This window comes from Paraphaeosphaeria sporulosa (genome assembly GCF_001642045.1).
Source record: "Paraphaeosphaeria sporulosa strain AP3s5-JAC2a unplaced genomic scaffold CC84scaffold_8, whole genome shotgun sequence".
NCBI classification, from domain to species: Eukaryota; Fungi; Ascomycota; class Dothideomycetes; order Pleosporales; family Didymosphaeriaceae; genus Paraphaeosphaeria; species Paraphaeosphaeria sporulosa.
The window spans coordinates 709901-726792 of NW_017253367.1; the positions used below are offsets into that span (position 1 = coordinate 709901).

A 16892-nucleotide genomic window follows, 5' to 3' on the forward strand; every position below is an offset into this window, starting at 1 on the left:
GCTGGATCTGGTATTACATCTGCCTCGGGCGGTGCGGCGGGGGCAGTTGTGGGATCGGTTTGCGGGGCATGAGTTTCTGTCGCAGGTCGAACCGCTGCGCCGCCTCGGGCAGTTCCACCCCGACCTCGTCCCCTCCCCCTTCCTCTCGGTGGTACGGCCTTTGGTGGCATTGCGTGTTTGGGTTCCTGCGAACGTGATGTTGACTCGAAGTTCAACTGTTTCCAGAAAATGTTAGCTCTTATCGATATCGGTTCGCTTAAACTTGCCCGAGTCAACGTTACCTGAGGGGCAGAGCAAGCAGTCAGACTTCACTTGCGCATTTAGCGACCAGACCCTTCTACAAGATCCTGAACCATTTTAATTTTCGAATCAAGCTGACCTCTACACTAAATATATCCATGCATTGTGCGCGTGAATACAACTACATCAATCGTGGACACAGTGAATTGCATTGTCAGACCAACTGTCGTCCAAAGCCTCGGAGGCTGCACATAAATCATTCATATTCTACTGTGCCCATCAACTCACAAACAAGTGCGGAGCGCGTCTTGTGCGTCATCCCAACTAACAATTACAATCTTTGCGAGACAACAATATCACATGCCGGACAGAATACAATGAGACCTTGGTATGCCGAAACAATAAAGAGACCTAGCTCCGCCCATGCTCGCTACTAATGTTGATTACTTGCACCAAAAACGCCTTCAATCCAAGCACCGAGCGGGGCATGGGAACGACAGATGAAAAACCGTATGAGTTGAACGTCAAATGAGAGTCAGAAATATGGGTATAATGGAGCGTTTCAGAAGTTTAGCCCTCCATGAGGGTTTTCGGCGTCTTGTCCAGGATTTCGAGACAGCGGCGAGCAAGGCCAACGACCTCACCCTCGCCGTCTTCGTTGTCCTCCTCGTCTGATTCGATGCTGCGCTCGGAAATGTCTGTGACCATGCGCACAATCTCGTTTGACTTGGATATGAGTTCGAGTAACCGGTCGTCTTCTGATTCAAGCAGCTGGAGCAGAGTCCAGATAGCGATGTGTTGGAACGTCGGGTCGCCGCTTGCGAGGAAGCGGCGAAGATAACCGTGGATCCCGCCTTCGGGCTGCGTCCAGTTCTGAATGAAAATGGTGTAATCGCCCACTGTTGCAAGTCAGCACGAGACATGGATCGACTTTTGTTTTGATTCCTTACCTTTGGACGATAGGTTTCCCAATGCCGCAGCACTATTGCCCTGAACCTCGATACTATCGGATTCCGTAAGGGGGATCAGTACATCAAAAACGCCGAGGCTCAAAAGATGCGGCTTCAAGTCTTCGCTCAAGGCAAGCACCGCAATGGCTGCCGTCATTTCTGACTGGACCGTGAGACGAACGTTGAGCACCAACTGCTTGCATTTCTGCACCGCGCCGGCCTCTAGAACCAGCTGTTTGTTCTTGTCCGAGCTAGCAGCAAGGTTGCGAAGGGTGGAGATGGCGTGGCACTGAATCTCATCATTGTCCGTTGAGCCAAGCAAGTCTACGAGGGGTCGAAGGAAGCCAGCATCGATAATGGGAGATTCATTCGCGGGATGGATGGAGATGTTTCGTATGCATGCAACTGCGGAGAGAATAAGAGGAAGATAGGACGATTGCAAGAGCCGCAAAAGAGATGGCAGGCCTCGAGCGCGCACGATATCGAGCTGGTAGCGTTCGTCGGAGGCGAGGTTTCGCAGTGCCAACGCTGCCTGGCACTGAACTTTCGGGGACGACGATTCCATGAGATGGACTAGGGATTGGACAAGGCGTCCCTCGGTCTGGGCTAGTTTGGCGCGGTTGCTGCCATCGACGGCGATGTTGCTGAGCGCTGTCGTGCAGTAGTATTGAACGTCGACATCTGTGGAGTTGAGGAGCTGAACAAGAACCGGGATGGCGCCAGCGTTAACGAGCTGCTGTCTGTTGTCGTCTGAATGCGTCATGTTGAGCAATGCGCCAGTTGCGTTACGTTGCACGCGCATATCCTTCGACTTCGCGAGCCTAGTCAACGGTTGCAGGGCACCAGATCGTGCAATCTTGGACTTGTTGTCCTCGTGCGTGGCTAGATTTGTGATGCATCCGACGGCGTTGCATTGCACCTCGACGTTGGGCGAGTTCATCTGCTTGATCAAAGGTGCCAGTCCTCCCAACGCCACGATGGCGACCTTGTTCTCCGCTATTGCAGTCAGCAGACGTTCAGGGGACGCGCACATGGTAACGTACTATTGACGGCCAGGTTACCCAGTGCAGCGCTTGCAGCACGCTGTACCTCAATATCTGGGTTCTGGAGCAAGAACAGGATGGGCTCGAGGGTTTCGCGGTCGACTTCCCTGACATCTGCATGCAGCTGTTAGCGCCAGGCGTGGGGCAGCGGGCGCGCAGAGGTACCTCTTTCTGTGATTTCGGCAAAGGTCAAGCTCGCCGACCGTTGCAAGTCTATGTTGTCTGAATATACAAGCGTACTCAATGCGTTGAGAGGTGCTCCTGAGAAAAAATCGGTTTCGGCTCGCTGCAGCGGGTCAGTACGGGCGATGGCTGCAGCACTGGCGGACTGACGTTTTCCAAGAAGCCCAGCAGGTCGGCCACAGCTTCCCGCTCGCTGTCCGCCAACACTGGATCATAGATGCTGTCTTTCGAGCGGCCTAGGGGGGCGATTAGCGATGGTGCTCGATGGCAGGGTGGGCGCAGCGGGGAGCTCACCGCCGCAGCAGGTCGCGAAGAGCTTCGAAGCAAAGTTGGACAGCCCCATGGCGGGCAGTGTCGCGGCCGGGCAGCCAGTCCTCGCGGGACGGGCGGTAGAGCGGCGAGGGGGAGCTCGGGGGAGGTGCAGCGACGCCGACGTCTGCTGCGAGCTCAGGGTTTGGATGGTGAGAAGAGGGTTGCTGCGATACGGTCGTGCTGCGAGACAACAGACACGGGCCTATGCCGCTTCGGGCGCGTAGCGGGTGGCAGGCGCGCCCACATGGACAGCCTCGCTCGCACTCGCCTCGCCGCCCGTCCTCAGCGTCGACGGCGCCGCCGCTGCATGCTCCAGCGGGCACTCGACGACGCCGCAGACTGCCAGGCTCCATGGCTGGCCTGGCCGCAACCTGAGGCCCGTCGTCCCTGGCGCTAGACGCCGTCGGCCAGCAGCTCCAGGCCCACGCGCGGCCGCATGACGAGCGCTGCGGAGCGGAGCAACGGCGGCGACGTCATGCCAGCCGACGACGCGGGTGCTGCTCGCCCGCCGGCCTTGTTGCGTGCTGCCCTTCATTTGCTCGGGCGCCCGGTGTCGTGTTGCGTCGCGACTCGCTCCACTGGCAGCGGAGCCCAGGCGAGATCCGCTGCTACCCTGCATATCGCCCAAGTGAACGCGCTGCTCCCCACCATCACATGCATGCAGCCATCCCGCGCCAGTCTCTGCGCTGCGAATCATCTGGTGTTGAGCCTGCCTGCTGCCCACGTGCCGCGCCGAATTGGCTATGGATGCGCTCTGCGCCCGCCACTCCCGGTGCACGATCGGCTGCTGCCATGTCCTTCGCCGCCCGCCATCCTCTCGCGCGCTCGAGTTTACCAATGGCTGCCTGCGATGGGCGCTGTGCTAGCTGGATGGAACGAATCACCGTGGGCTGTGGCTCACGTGTGCCGCTGGAGTTTCCCCCAAGCCTTCCCCGGCGCTTTCCGGTGGGCGTGGGGTCGCTTGCTGTCGCTTAGTGAAAACGTCCTCCGCGCCCGGCCAGACAAAGAACCTCGACCATTGCTGCCTCAACACTGCTCGCACACACCACCAGCTTCGACGGTCTTTGCCTCTCCACACACCCTCTCGAGTGCACCCTGCGCCCAGTGTCGCCGAGCGCATCGCCGCTCATTACGGCGACAGTCATCGCGCTCGCACCTCCGCTAGTCGCACAGGGCGACACATTCTATTACCATCGCACATTACCTCCCGCCCGCCAGCCTCACCCCACGGGTGCCGCATATTAATACACGGCGCACACCTGAGGTCTGCTCCCACAGTGACTCTGTCTGCCGGTTACATGGCCCCAATTACGGGATCCTCACATAGTTTCCAGAAGCTTAGAATCAATACCTCGACGCCCAAGCACGTTCCCTCCACCTTCGCGTCTATTCGGCGCGATACCCACCACAATGGCGACGCTGAGTCCCAACTGTCGGCACACTTCGCAGATGCCGACGACCTCCATCAGGCTCAGGCCATTCCCATAAAGCGCGACGGTCCCACCAGAAATGGTCACCCACCTTACGCCCACCAAGACCCCGCCGTTGCCGTCACCAGCAGCAGCAGCAGCGAAGAAGACATTGAGCAGCAGTTCCGCCGACGAGCAAAGTCCATCACCTTCAACGAGGAAGTCATCCTCGACAGCGGGAATCGTCATGCGATCGAAGTACCTTTGCCCAAGTCGAACACGGCGCCGCGTAGTTTCGAGAGCGATGGCTCCAACGAGCACGAGTACCTGGAAATGCAGATGCGTCATAGACGACGTCCACAGCAGCCAAAGAACGCGTCAAGATATCCTCTTCTCCAGACCACCGTCGATGAGCTTGCTGCAGATCAAGAGTACAATGACAATGTTGCATCTCTGACTTCAGAGACGACGGCATCGCCATTGGAAGAAGTGCACACGCCTCGAGATGAGCCTTCCGAGTATGCCCTCTCTCCTCTACCCACCAGCTCCCCCATTGGATTTCAGATGGGCGAAAAGAAGAGGCGCGGTCCGCCAGGGCGTTCCAAGAGCTATCAAGTGGGAGAAGGCGACAGCATTCTCCGGCGAGGAAGCCGCCGCGCTTCAACCCGCACTGGCCGTTCCTTGTCGTCCATGTCACCGGCCGCGTCTTTCTTGGCTAGTTACAAGACCCACGGTCCACTCAAGCCTCCGCAGCCCGACGACGAAGGCCAAGGCATCGGCTACGATGGCGAGTACATCATCGGAAAGCAAATTGGCTGGGGCGGGTTCAGCTTCGTGAAGGAGGTCATGAGCTTTGAGAACGGCAAAAGAGTTACCAATGCGGTCAAGATTGTTCGTAAGCAGGTTGAAGATAAGGATGAGCTCGAGAACGACCAAATCCAGACCCAATTCGACCATGAGGTGGAAATCTGGCGGTTCCTACGACACCCTTATATACTTCCTCTTCTTCGGGTGTACACGACCGACTTTGCGACATTTTGTATCACCAAGCTGAACAAAGGCGGCACGCTCTACGATCTGGTACGCGACATGCGCAAGAAGAAGAAGAAAGGTTTGGCGCCGAAACTGGCGAAGCGCTATACCTACCAAATTGCATCGGCGGTGCGCTACCTCCATAATGACGTCCAAGTTGTGCACCGCGACCTCAAGCTGGAAAACTGCCTCCTGGACATGAGTGGGCCACAGGCTGACGTCGAGGGCGGCGATGTGCTGCTGTGCGACTTCGGCATGGCGGATTTCATCGTCAGCGACCAGCGTGACTGCCCTGAACCGCAGTCCGTTGGTAAAAACCACAACATTGGGCCTTCTGGAACGAGCACATGCATCGTGGGTAGTCTGCCGTACGCTGCGCCTGAGCTGTTTACCGCCAATGGTCCGATCTTCTCTCCAGCTGCAGATATTTGGGCCTTTGGGGTGGTTGTGTACGCGCTTCTAACCGGGTATCTACCATTCAACGAAGGCTTGGATGCCAGGACAGCCATCAGGATCCAGAACGGCGATTATGATCTTGATCTTCTTCGAGACTCGAATGCACTCCAGGAGAGTGACGCTGAAGATGCGATCGCCTTGGTGACTGGGTGTTTGACTCTCGATGCCGAGAAACGCTGGACCGTCCACGATATCCTCGAATGCCCTTGGCTGGCTGGCTGCGCAGACTTGTACGAAGAAGTGTCTAGGCAATGGCTCGCAGACTCGTGAGTCTAGCCAACAATTTGGACACTCGTGGTGAAATGTGCCACCCAAAATACACTCTACTGTCTCCGAGAAGACACATGACGGCAAGGAGGCCATTTGATTGGTTCGATACCCATTGCGTTGCGGGCTCGCTGCCCTTTTCCTGTTCTTGTCTTTCCGTTGGTTCTGCATTGCTCTGTTCAGTCTTTTTGTCGGTTTTCTCTGGTCTTGGTTTATGGATACCCCGCTCCCGTCTCTTCTGCAGCTGAGCTATACGATATTGTACCCCCGGCATGGCGTGTCTTCCGTTCATGGCGTTGAGTATCGGCATCGGCATCAGCATCGGTTTGTGCCCTGACTGGTCAGCGTTTCCCGTCTTGCAAACTTACGAAATTATTGGTCTGCAGCGAGCTGCGTGTGCACAGGTTTGCTGCATTATGAGCTGTAGTTTTTAAAGCAGGTTCTAGGACTCGTGCAATATATTATACATTCGAATGTGATCATGGCTGTAACTATCACTGTCAGTCTTCCTGGTTTGTGTGAACGAGGAAGTGTTGGAAGTGACGGATCCGGAGCTGGCAACCGAACCCTCGCCTTCGCTTTCATTCGACCTCACAATTCGTCGCCCAGTCTACTTGGATACCACAACGTAGAAAACTCCTTCAACAAAATGATCCTGCCTTCACGGATCACCTGCTTGTTTTCAGTCACCATTTTCGGCGTCGGAATGCCTTTCTGCGTTGTGTACGGTGAAGTTGGCAGGCAGCATCGACTTGGGCTCTCAGTATTTCACATTACAAGCCAAGCAAACTATGAACAGCAGCCGCTCTGAATAGCACGGAGCATCAACCCTGTCTCATCTCTACTGATAGGCACGCACCCGCAGGTGCACAACCCTATGTAGCATCCCGCTAGCTACCCCGCGCAGACGCCCCCATCTGGGGGATCTCCAATTCACGTCCGTCCACCTACATGCCGACCGCTGCAGCAGGTCCTGCATCCACCCGCATTTTAAATCGCTCGCTGCAACCCTGGCAATCCAGCGCTACGTATATTGATTTGGCGTAACATCGCGCGGAGTATTTGCTAGCTACATCGCACTCGCAGTGCTCCTTCCTCTTCAACACACTCCCTCCAGGCTCTCGAGACCGAGCCCGCGTCATGCGGGTACAGTGACATGCCATCATGGTCAGCACCTTTGCTCGGCACGCGTTAGGTTGGTAGGACATACGAAGAGATGATCCAGCGTTCGTTAAGTTGGCACACGGAATCCGCGATAGTCGGACCATGAAGGAGCATAAGCATGCGAACAAAGGCAACAAGCACCGCACCCTATGGATAGCGGAGCCACGTGTAGCCTGTTGCACGTCGCTGTCGCACCACACATAATCACACTCCAGCCTCTACAGCTCGGCGTAGCACCTCACGTTCGTGCACAGCAACACAGGCAGAATTCAACGAACATGGAAAGCTTAATGAGCTAACTAGTATTCGCACCACCACTTTCCACTGTACCTTCTCAACATCATCACGAGGATCGTGAAACTCTGCGGAGAGATCGGCGCCCGCGTGCAGCTGCGGCTTTGGCCCCCGCAGATCACATGGTGATCCTTTGCCACCTCCGTCAGGCTCAGAAGGATATGCTGCGTTTTCGGGGAATGCAGGCTACGATCCGAAAACTGATTACGAGAGCGCCTTCGAGAAGAGGACTTAGTTTCCGAGGTGCGAGAGCATGTGAGGCTGTGTCGAGGTCCTGAATCTGATAGTGATGCGGGAGGGAAGGTGCTGCGAAGCGTTACGGGACTAGGCGCGCAGATTGGGGCGGCTATGTGCCGCCGTTTGGTTTGGCCCCCAGGTAGGAGTTTCCGAGATTTGCTTGTTTCAGAGAATGGCTTTGGGTGTCCTGAAGAATGCGGTGCAGGATGACCTGCTTTGCGAGTCTATCCACGGTCTGAACGACAATGTGAGAGCGAAAAATTCTGTGCTGCTCCTGTAGCACCCTCGGCCCCGGACTGCGTTCTGGACGCACAAACTCGGCATGTAGCCGATCCCTGCACCCCTGATCTCTATTACCTGGATGTCGTTGGGGTACAGCAGACCTGCTTCCTAATGCCGGCATTGCTTATACAGGAGCATTAGACGTTAGGTCAAACGTTCACGCCATGCCGCCATCGTGCGCAGGCACCGCTATACCCATCTACGCCATAGTGCTGCAGCCTTGGTGAATGGCTGCACTGCTCTTGGAGGCAGTGGATCCGCCCGGTGGGATCGATTATCCTGTCGTGTCCCGTGTCGCAAACGTCTCTACACACCACTGCTACCACTCGCTGCATTTAGCTCGATTTGCTGTTACTTTCATCTTGACCAGGTAGGTCGTCACTGTCCGAGAATAGTCAGGTGGTCGCGCTTCCACCTTCCTCCCGCCTTGCCCTAGTCGATCAGGCAAGCAGTCTCCACACGCTATACTGCCCTTTATTTAATGCATCGCTCTCGTCTACTCAAGAGACGTCCATCCGCCGTCTCAACACCGGTCTTGGGGTTGTAGTCCATCTTTAGGGAGTATGCGTTTCTCATCGTTAAGCATCTTGGGCGGATTCGCCAGCCTCATCGCTGGTCAGTCGACTTTCAACCCGGCGCGCCCTCCGTCTCTCCCTTTAGCTGTCAAGAGCCCCTACCTCAGCACTTGGTTTCCTGCTGGGAAGAATGGCGGCAATGGAGGATATCTCGCGGGACAGTGGCCTACCTTCTACACGTACGACGCTCGTTCCTTCCCCACAATGTTCAAACTAATACTGCGCAGTGGTCAAGTTGTAGCATGGACCGGACTCATCCGCGTGGATAACCAAACCTTCACCTGGCTTGGTGCGCCACAAGTCGACAGCGACCTTGCAAACCAGACTGCCTACGAGTACACCAGCTCGAAAAGCATATTTACCATCGACATCGACGACAAGGTGACAATCAAGGCCAGCTTCATCTCGCCACTCACTCCCAAGGATTTCAAGCGCCAGTCTCTCATCGCCTCGTATCTGAACGTCGAAGTCGCGTCCAAAGACGGGTCCGATCACGAAGTGCAGCTGTACACTGACATCTCAGCTGGTATGTGGTCACCGTAAAGTAATCCGACCACCGGGTTTCGTACAGCGGGCTACCTTAGGACGCGCTACGCTCCACCGGCTGTACGGGAAGTGGTGGTCGCTGTGGTACTGTGTTTGGAACATGCACTAATCTGTAGTAGAGTGGATCTCGGGTGACCTCACGGCGGTGGCACACTGGGAGTATGATACGACGGACGACCTCTCATATCACAAGGTTTGGAAGCAGGACCAGCAGCCTTTTAATGAGGTGAACGATCGAGCTGAGTGGGGCAACGTCGTAAGCAGAGCTGTTCAGGTCCTAGAGTTTCTTAGCTGAGTCTCGCAGTACTACACAACTGATACCAAAGATGGTTTGACCTACCAGTCCGGTTCGGACAAGAACGTACGTGGCGCTTTCGCCTCGAACGGGAAGCTTGCCAACACCAAAGATACCAACTATCGTGCCATCAACTCAGACTGGCCCGTGTTTGGCTACGCCAATGATCTCGGTACGGTAGGCGGCACACAGGCGACTTCCGTCCTCTTTTCGATCGGTCTGTACCAGACAGAAGCTATCCAGTTCCTTGGAAAGGACGGCGACGAGATCCTGCCGTCCCTCTGGACTAGCTACTTCGCCGATGACGTCGCTGCGTTGGCCTTCTTCCACAAGGATTTTGACAACTCGAACGAACTCACATCTGCTTTCGACGACCAGATCGACAAGGATTCAAAGGCTGCCGCAGGTGACGATTATGCTATTCTCACCACGCTCGCTGCGCGGCAGGTCATGGGAGCCACTCAGCTGGTTGGGAACGAAGACAGGCATTTCCTGTTCCTCAAGGAGATATCCTCGAATGGCAACACACAAACGATCGATGTGATATACCCTGCCACACCCTTTTTCTACTACGCCAACCCAGATCTTGTCAAGTTGATGTTAGACCCGCATTTCGAGAACCAGGAGAGCGGCCACTATCCCAATGCGTGGGCTATTCATGACCTCGGGACACACTACCCTAATGCCACAGGCCACGCGGACGGCAATGATGAGCACATGCCTGTTGAGGAATGCGGGAACAACATCATCATGGGTAAGCGATCGTACCGACGGAGATATTCAATGAAAGATCGTTATGCTAATGATTACGAACAGTCCTAAAGTACGCCCAAACCGCCAACAATAACGCCTACCTAGAAGCCCACTACCCCATCCTCAAGCAGTGGGTCGAATACCTCGTAGAAGACAGCCTCTACCCCTCTGAACAACTCTCCACCGACGACTTCGCAGGACACCTCGCGAACCAAACCAACCTCGGCCTCAAAGGCATCATCGGCATTGCCGCCTTCGCGGAGATTGCCTCCCTCGTCAACGAGACTGCAGACGCAGACAATTATACGTCCATCGCGAAAGACTACATCACACGCTGGGAAGTCCTCGGCGTCAACGCCGCCGCCGACCCACCCCATGCCACGCTCAATTACAACAACGAGACTACCTACGGCCTCCTGTACAACCTCTACAACGACAAGCTTGTCGGCACCAACCTCGTTCCGCAGCACATCTACGACAACCAGAGCGCGTTCTACCTCACGGTCGCGAACACGTATGGCGTGGACCTCGATACACGCAACGCGTTCTGGACCAAGGGCGACTGGGAGATTTTCTGCGCTGCGATTGCGGCGGAGGAGACGAGGGATATGTTCATTAGCAAGTATGCGAAGTGGGTGGACGAGACACCGAGTGCGAATCCTTTTAGTGACTTGTATCTTACGAATAGTGGAGAGCAGACGGGGATCAACTTTCGCGCGAGGCCCCTTGTAGGCGGGATGTTTGCGCTGTTGGTTTTGTAGGGGTTGGGGAGGGGAGGAGGGGAGGAGTCACGTCGCAATGATACCAGTTATTTCTTTTCGTACTGAACACGTCTTCGTTGTTTGGTTTGATGCGCATGCAGATGGTCTAGTGAGGCCAGCGACACGTTGGCTTCAGCACGTGTCACCCATGAACGCCGGTCGTCGACACAATGATCTGAGGTCACTTTTAACATAAGCAAGGAACTGCCGAGAAGACCAAGGATTTTGGGTGGCACCTGTTCCAGTGCCCGAAGACGTGCTACGTGAAACGACTTTCCAGATACACCCGATTTACATAAACACCACACTCAGAAATTGTTCGAGGCTTGCATGCCACGACCGTACTCTCCATGGGAAGCATACTCGATCCCCATAACCCCCAACGCTTCTGTCGCTTGTCCAAAGCTCGACATCGGATTTGTGATCACCTGCACGACTACAAGTTTCACGATAGCGGCGCGTACACTCACCCAGGGCTTGCAGAGGGTCAGATCTGCGCTCGGAACAATGATAGAAGATTCTCACGATGCCATTCTTCCAGTGCCCCAAACGTGAAAGGCATGCCCCACATCCATTGGTTTAGATGGCTTGTGTTGCAAAGTTTCGCTTGGAGCCATGTCCTCCTTGTCAAAGGGGGTCGAATCTACGCACCGCAAGCCGTTGAAGGTGAGCGCGTGGAGGCAGTGCATATCCGCCTGCATAAAGGCTGGCCCGGGCATGCAGAGCCAATATCCCGCGGAGAGTCGTGCACCGCTGGAGAGGGTGACCGGCTTCAGAGCCTGTCTTCTTATACTCGCTACCGTGCAGTCGGCCGATCAGGCTCACCCCCCGGGGTCTTTCTAAAATTGCCTAAACATACATGACTCCACCGAGGTAAGGCGAGCAGATTCTTTGATGATGCTGTCGGGGAGAGCAAGGCCACTAGCGACCTTCTCAAAAGAAGCGTACGCACGATTTCAATCTCCTTTCGCAAAGGTTCGATGTACTCGGGTGCAGGCAACGATCTTGGATCACAAATTTTGTAGTCTGAAGCGTCAGAGTCAGAGAGCCTCAAGAGCTGAGGGACGGAGCTTGAAGGACGCTGCGAATGAGCAGGCTGCACAGTCGCACAGTCGTCTGATGGCGTTAAGTGTGCCACGCTCTCTCTACGCATTCAAACGCAATCACTCTCTACATTGAACATGTGCATACATGAACACCATGTCAAAGCCGACGCAGCTACGCTTGTTGCTGCTTTAGACAACTTCACAGCAGCAGTCCAACTCATGAAACACTTGGAGGGCCTGACCTTTGCATACGACTTCCAAGACTCGATCACATCGTATGGCACGGCTTCCCACCAGAAGCTTCGCAAGACCAGCGCGAAGGATGATGCGGAAGGTTCTTTTCAGAAAGGGGTTCCAGGCGGGTTTTAGCTCTAGAGAATCGAACGACCTCCCACACGGCACATTGGAAAGCCAACCCTGATACCGACTGGAAAGCCAACCCTGATACCGACTGGAAATCCCCTGTATGATGGCCTGAGCGTTCCCAAACCATATTATGGATCAAGCGACTAACCTCACTGTTAGGAGGACGCTCTTCAGTGGATCGTGGATGAATGCTGCGCGAGTAAGGATCCCATAGCGCAGCTGCTTCTGATCCGTCTTTGCCAGCGACTACGTTTCGTTAACGATATTTCCATGCAAACTACAGCGTACACGGCACAAAACTTCATCTTGGATCTCTTCAGTGCAGATCCTGCACCCAGATACGCGGAAAGTATGCGCGAAGAATGCGAGAGGGTTCTGAGCCATGCAGGTGGCGAATGGACACACGCTGCCGTTCAAGAGCTTCGACTTGTTGACTCTGCTGTCCGCGAGTCCATGAGGATGAATTCATTTGGGACTTTGGGCTTACCACGAAAGACAAGTTTCTTTCTTCGCCCACCCGCAGGCTGCGACGCTCAGATTAGATACTGACGTGAATCTAGGTCCCACAGGCATCCAGCTCGGAGACACCGACATCCGCATACCCGTTGGTACTTTCCTGGCACTGCCCATATAAGCCATCCATTACGTCGAGAATATATACCCGGATGCCTCACAGTACGATCCGTTCCGCTTGGTGGCTCAGAAAGGCAAAGTTCGAGTCGATGAATGCAGTTGACAAGACATTGGGAGGTAGTTTTTGGATTGCAGCGAGTGTGTAGCGAGGTTAATGAAGCCCTTCGAAGTCGATCCTTTGTATTGTCGGTAGAAGAACAAATGCAGATACACTGACAAGTCACTGCACCAGATGCTCCCAGCATGACCCTCTTGATCAATCATTGCAGGCCAGCACGTCAAGCTCGTTCCGGCCGATGGGCGACAGTGTCGCTGAGCACTCAAGAACAGCCCGAGGCTTGACAGTGCAGCCTCGTAGGCACGTGTGGTGCACCGTCGGGTCGGGGAATATAGCAGCTCAAGCTTTGGGACAAGAGCCCAAGGCAGCCAATCCGGGCAGGCATGCGGGGCTTAGTAGGCAGGATGGGCAGAAACTTTACTGGCGGTCTAGACGCCTCGAAACATGCGGCAACCTGTTTTGTCGCATGGTGCGTCTGGCGTCGGAGGCGTTACTGCACGGGTCATGATGAGCATGCACAGTAGGCGGTGGTCGGAGATGGTTCGCGCGATGGCAGTGGTCGGTCGAGGGAGCGCGGAGCAGCGCGATGGCAGCGCGATGGCCTACTAGTCCGAGGTGGTGCCAGTCGTTCATGACGGTGCTTGGCAAGTGCCCGCGACGGACGAGCGAAATGCATCGAATCCAGCTTGTTTCGGGTGTGGGTGCCGGAGGCGGAGGCGGAGCTGGGCCCGCAACGCGCTGACCGACACCAACAGTGCTGTTGTCGGGTAGGTGCCTATGTTGACTCGACGCACTCGGGACCACCGTCGCTGGCACGCGCTGCCGCCCGTGAATGGCGCTGCAGAGGCGCTGCCAGCCGTCGACGTGCTCTCGCGCAATGCGGCCTGGCGCTGGGTGACAAATGGACGCCGGCAGGGTCTGCAACGTGCGACAAGGAGTCTCGCCGCGGGTCAGGCCGGTGGAGCGAGGCGTGGGCGGCGAGTGGCCACGCTGATGCAGCGGCTGCTCGCTATCCCGCATCGAGGCCCCGGATCAGCGCTTACCCAGCGCGCCGACGCAGACAGTGTTGCAAGCCCGCCCCTCCTGGCAGGCCCCCCAAGAGCGCCAAGTTGACTCAAGCCTTCCCGCCTGTCTTGCCGCACCCGACAACACCACACCTCGCCCCGACCGCCGCCAGAGACACCCCACGCGCGCGCTCATGACGCCCGTCTGATCTGCTATGGGACCCCTCGCCGCCCGCACGCCTGCTGCTGGACCAGTATAGTCGCGAGGATGCCCGACCCCGGGGCGTGGTGGAAGAGGGCGCAGCCGACCAACAACGAAGCCTTTCGCGTACGCATCGCGCCTGCCTCCCCGCGACCACACAGCTATGCTAACGCGCCGCGGCAGCACTGCGCGCCCTTCAAGCTGCCCTCGCTGGGCACCATCCAGCTCTCGCCCGACCACACCATCACCCTCGAGGCCGACGCCGTCTTCACGCCCCAGTGCCCCCCGACCGAGCAGTCCCAGGTCAACGCCGGCAGCGCCACCGGCAACGACAGCGACGTGACGAGCGTCGCTGACCTGCGCGACCCCTTCCATGCCTCCATCACCCCCCAGGCCTACGCGACCGGCGCCGCGACCGTGCTGGCCTGGATGCTCGTCATCATGCTCATCATCACGCCGCGCACCTTTTTCGTCGGCGGCGCGTCCGGACGCTCAGGCCTCATGGGACGACGCGGCATGATCAGCGGAGCCACGGGAGGAGGATCCGTCATCGGCGTGGGAACCCGTCCCTGGCTGCAGAAGGTCGCCGCGCTGACCGTGGCCGTCTCCCTGACCCTCGCCACGGCCGACACGTTCGAGATCGCCGAGCGCCAGTACAACGAGGGCTTCATGGACGCCATGAAGCTGCGGAATGAGGTCGTGGCTGGCACCGAGATCAAGGTGTCGCGCATCATCTCCGACATCTTCCTCTGGCTCGCCCAGGTCCAGACCCTCATTCGCCTGTTCCCGCGCCACAAAGAAAAGGTCATGATCAAGTGGATTGGCTTTGCCTTGATTCTGCTCGACATTGTCTTCAACTCCATCAACAACTTCGGCCCGTACAACAAGGGCCACAGCCCCCGGCACTTTGAAACCGCCATCCCTGCATTGAGCTACCTATTCCAGCTCTCCCTCAGCATGCTCTACGCTGCGTGGGTCATATACTACGCCATTACCAAGAGAAGATATGCCTTCTACCATCCGATGATGTGGAACATGTCGCTTGTCGCCCTGCTCTCCATTGTCGCCGTTCTTACCCCGGTTGTCTTTTTCATCACCGACATTTCCAACTACACCATCGCCGGATGGGGAGACTATTTTAGGTGGGTGGGGGCTGCTGCTGCCAGCGTTATTGTCTGGGAGTGGGTGGAACGCATCGAGGCATTAGAAAGAGAAGAGAGAAAAGACGGGATCCTAGGAAGAGAGATATACGATGGAGACGAAATGCTCAATACCACCCCGTCTCAGGAATTGAACTGGCACGGATCGAAACGTCAAAGCTCCAGATCCGACGATGTCAAGAAGTCAGGTGACGGCGGCAACGGCGGTGCTTTCACGTCTGGCCGTCTCACCAACCTTGCCCACCGGCTGAACCGTGTCAAGAAGCCATCGCCAGGTCCAGAACATAACAAGAAGCGGACCATCCACATACCTGCTCCGCCACCGGCTGCTAGGCGATCTGGCGGAGCCCAACGGAACAACAGAAACAGTTACGTGCCGCTACAAAGCCCAACAGCTCCCCCGCCAAACGTCGCATCTCCCGTAAGCAGGACCGATACTGCAAGTGCAGATAGCACTGTGTACACTGTACGGTATCATCCCATCAGTGACACCCCACCTGCAGCACGCCTTGAAACTGCAATCGAGGAAGGTGGTGACGCGCAACGACCGCCGCGCCAACGCTCTCAAAGCCCCGTCGAAGATGTTGAAAAAGGTGCCGTACTGACTGAAGACGCTGGCGATGGTCGAGGTCGGGGACAATGGAGTTGGCAGACGATTGCCAGCATGAACCCCTTTCGAAGAAGGGGCCGATCCCCCCCGCCAGAGCTACAACGGGGTCGTGTCATAGAACCCCTAGTCGTCGAAGACGTGCCTCTCAACATTCCTCAGAGGAACTACACCGGACTGGCATTAAAAGATCGATTGGGTACTTTCGCCGCCCAGCAAGGCGAACGATTCCGTAGCAGAAAGGGGCCTGCTCAGCAGGACAACGCAAGCCTGCCGGTTACCATTATCCCTGCGCAACCGCGTGGGCGAACTTGGTCGCCAGAAATATTGCAACAGCAGTCACAACCTTCAGAAGGGAGCGGCGGTCAGAATCCGACTGAATCACCACCAGCAACCACGCAAAGCACGAACACACCGTCACCCCTTCCAAATGGGGCCGACGATCCTGGCAGCCCAGGACGTTCATCAACCATACGTTTCACACCAGAAACATTCTTGCCACCAAACGCCAGGCCACAGGCGCATAAGGAACGCCCTCAGTCATCGTCATCTTCTGTCGCTCTAGGTAACGAAGTCTCGGAGAACAGCATGGAGATGTCTTCATCGCAAGAACAAGAGCAACATCGAGGACGCAATCACACAACCACACCTTCACATCCGACGAACCACGACAGATGATGTCGATTTCTTACATTAGCATCTCTTCTACTTTGGTACATATTCGGCGGGCTCGAAACGGTGCATTGGAGTAGCAGCGGGTTTTTGAAGCACTGTTTATCTGCATGGACATGGCGAACGAAGGAAGCATTGGGAAGGACTCTGTTTTGATAGAGCTGCGCTGCAGTCGATGGATACCCGCTGATTTACGAGGCTCAGCTACATTTGGGATGATTTGATTTGGGGATGCCCAGGACGGGACAAAAGGGCGCATTGCTGGACTTTGTATATAGTACGAGCAAGGTGTGCTCTGGTGATGTGTAGAGTGTCGAATGAGCAATCCATCTCGCCTGGTGGCCA

General features: G+C 56.2%; 8 protein-coding genes across 8 annotated transcripts; 5 read left to right on the forward strand and 3 right to left on the reverse strand.

Moving 5' to 3' along the window:
* Positions 1 to 743: 743 nt before the first annotated feature.
* CC84DRAFT_912865 (ARM repeat-containing protein) lies at positions 744 to 2844 on the reverse strand. The gene is made up of 6 exons (XM_018187884.1): positions 2711 to 2844; positions 2567 to 2652; positions 2399 to 2519; positions 2234 to 2347; positions 1191 to 2186; positions 744 to 1139 (listed from the first exon to the last, which is right to left on the reverse strand). The coding sequence occupies exons 1-6, from the start codon at positions 2757 to 2759 to the stop codon at positions 811 to 813; spliced, it is 1695 nt and encodes a 564-aa protein (XP_018033138.1). The 5' UTR covers positions 2760 to 2844; the 3' UTR covers positions 744 to 810.
* A 1022-nt stretch (positions 2845 to 3866) lies between these two features.
* Positions 3867 to 6378, forward strand: CC84DRAFT_1166581 (kinase-like protein). The gene has a single exon (XM_018178995.1). It carries the CDS (start codon positions 4027 to 4029, stop codon positions 5893 to 5895), a length of 1869 nt encoding a protein of 622 aa, XP_018033139.1. The 5' UTR covers positions 3867 to 4026; the 3' UTR covers positions 5896 to 6378.
* On the forward strand, positions 6374 to 6703 carry CC84DRAFT_1178367 (uncharacterized protein; the record flags this gene model as incomplete). Its single annotated transcript, XM_018180336.1, has 1 exon — positions 6374 to 6703. One exon carries the CDS (start codon positions 6374 to 6376, stop codon positions 6701 to 6703), a length of 330 nt encoding a protein of 109 aa, XP_018033140.1.
* Positions 6704 to 8432: 1729 nt separating this feature from the next.
* CC84DRAFT_1219725 (glutaminase GtaA) lies at positions 8433 to 10799 on the forward strand (the record flags this gene model as incomplete). Its single annotated transcript, XM_018183104.1, has 5 exons — positions 8433 to 8623; positions 8672 to 8970; positions 9110 to 9246; positions 9295 to 10039; positions 10102 to 10799. The coding sequence occupies 5 exons, from the start codon at positions 8433 to 8435 to the stop codon at positions 10797 to 10799; spliced, it is 2070 nt and encodes a 689-aa protein (XP_018033141.1).
* A 486-nt stretch (positions 10800 to 11285) lies between these two features.
* On the reverse strand, positions 11286 to 11577 carry CC84DRAFT_1166583 (uncharacterized protein). The gene has a single exon (XM_018178996.1). It carries the CDS (start codon positions 11516 to 11518, stop codon positions 11321 to 11323), a length of 198 nt encoding a protein of 65 aa, XP_018033142.1. The 5' UTR covers positions 11519 to 11577; the 3' UTR covers positions 11286 to 11320.
* Positions 11578 to 11964: 387 nt separating this feature from the next.
* CC84DRAFT_1166584 (uncharacterized protein) lies at positions 11965 to 12534 on the forward strand. The gene has a single exon (XM_018178997.1). The coding sequence runs from the start codon at positions 11981 to 11983 to the stop codon at positions 12212 to 12214; it is 234 nt and encodes a 77-aa protein (XP_018033143.1). The 5' UTR covers positions 11965 to 11980; the 3' UTR covers positions 12215 to 12534.
* CC84DRAFT_919493 (uncharacterized protein) lies at positions 12085 to 13204 on the reverse strand. The gene is made up of 5 exons (XM_018187889.1): positions 12886 to 13204; positions 12814 to 12833; positions 12699 to 12735; positions 12360 to 12457; positions 12085 to 12307 (listed from the first exon to the last, which is right to left on the reverse strand). The coding sequence occupies exons 1-5, from the start codon at positions 13087 to 13089 to the stop codon at positions 12217 to 12219; spliced, it is 450 nt and encodes a 149-aa protein (XP_018033144.1). The 5' UTR covers positions 13090 to 13204; the 3' UTR covers positions 12085 to 12216.
* An 839-nt stretch (positions 13205 to 14043) lies between these two features.
* Positions 14044 to 16891, forward strand: CC84DRAFT_1166585 (PalH-domain-containing protein). Its single transcript, XM_018178998.1, has 2 exons — positions 14044 to 14234; positions 14292 to 16891. Exons 1-2 carry the CDS (start codon positions 14175 to 14177, stop codon positions 16551 to 16553), a joined length of 2322 nt encoding a protein of 773 aa, XP_018033145.1. The 5' UTR covers positions 14044 to 14174; the 3' UTR covers positions 16554 to 16891.
* Position 16892: the final 1 nt, after the last annotated feature.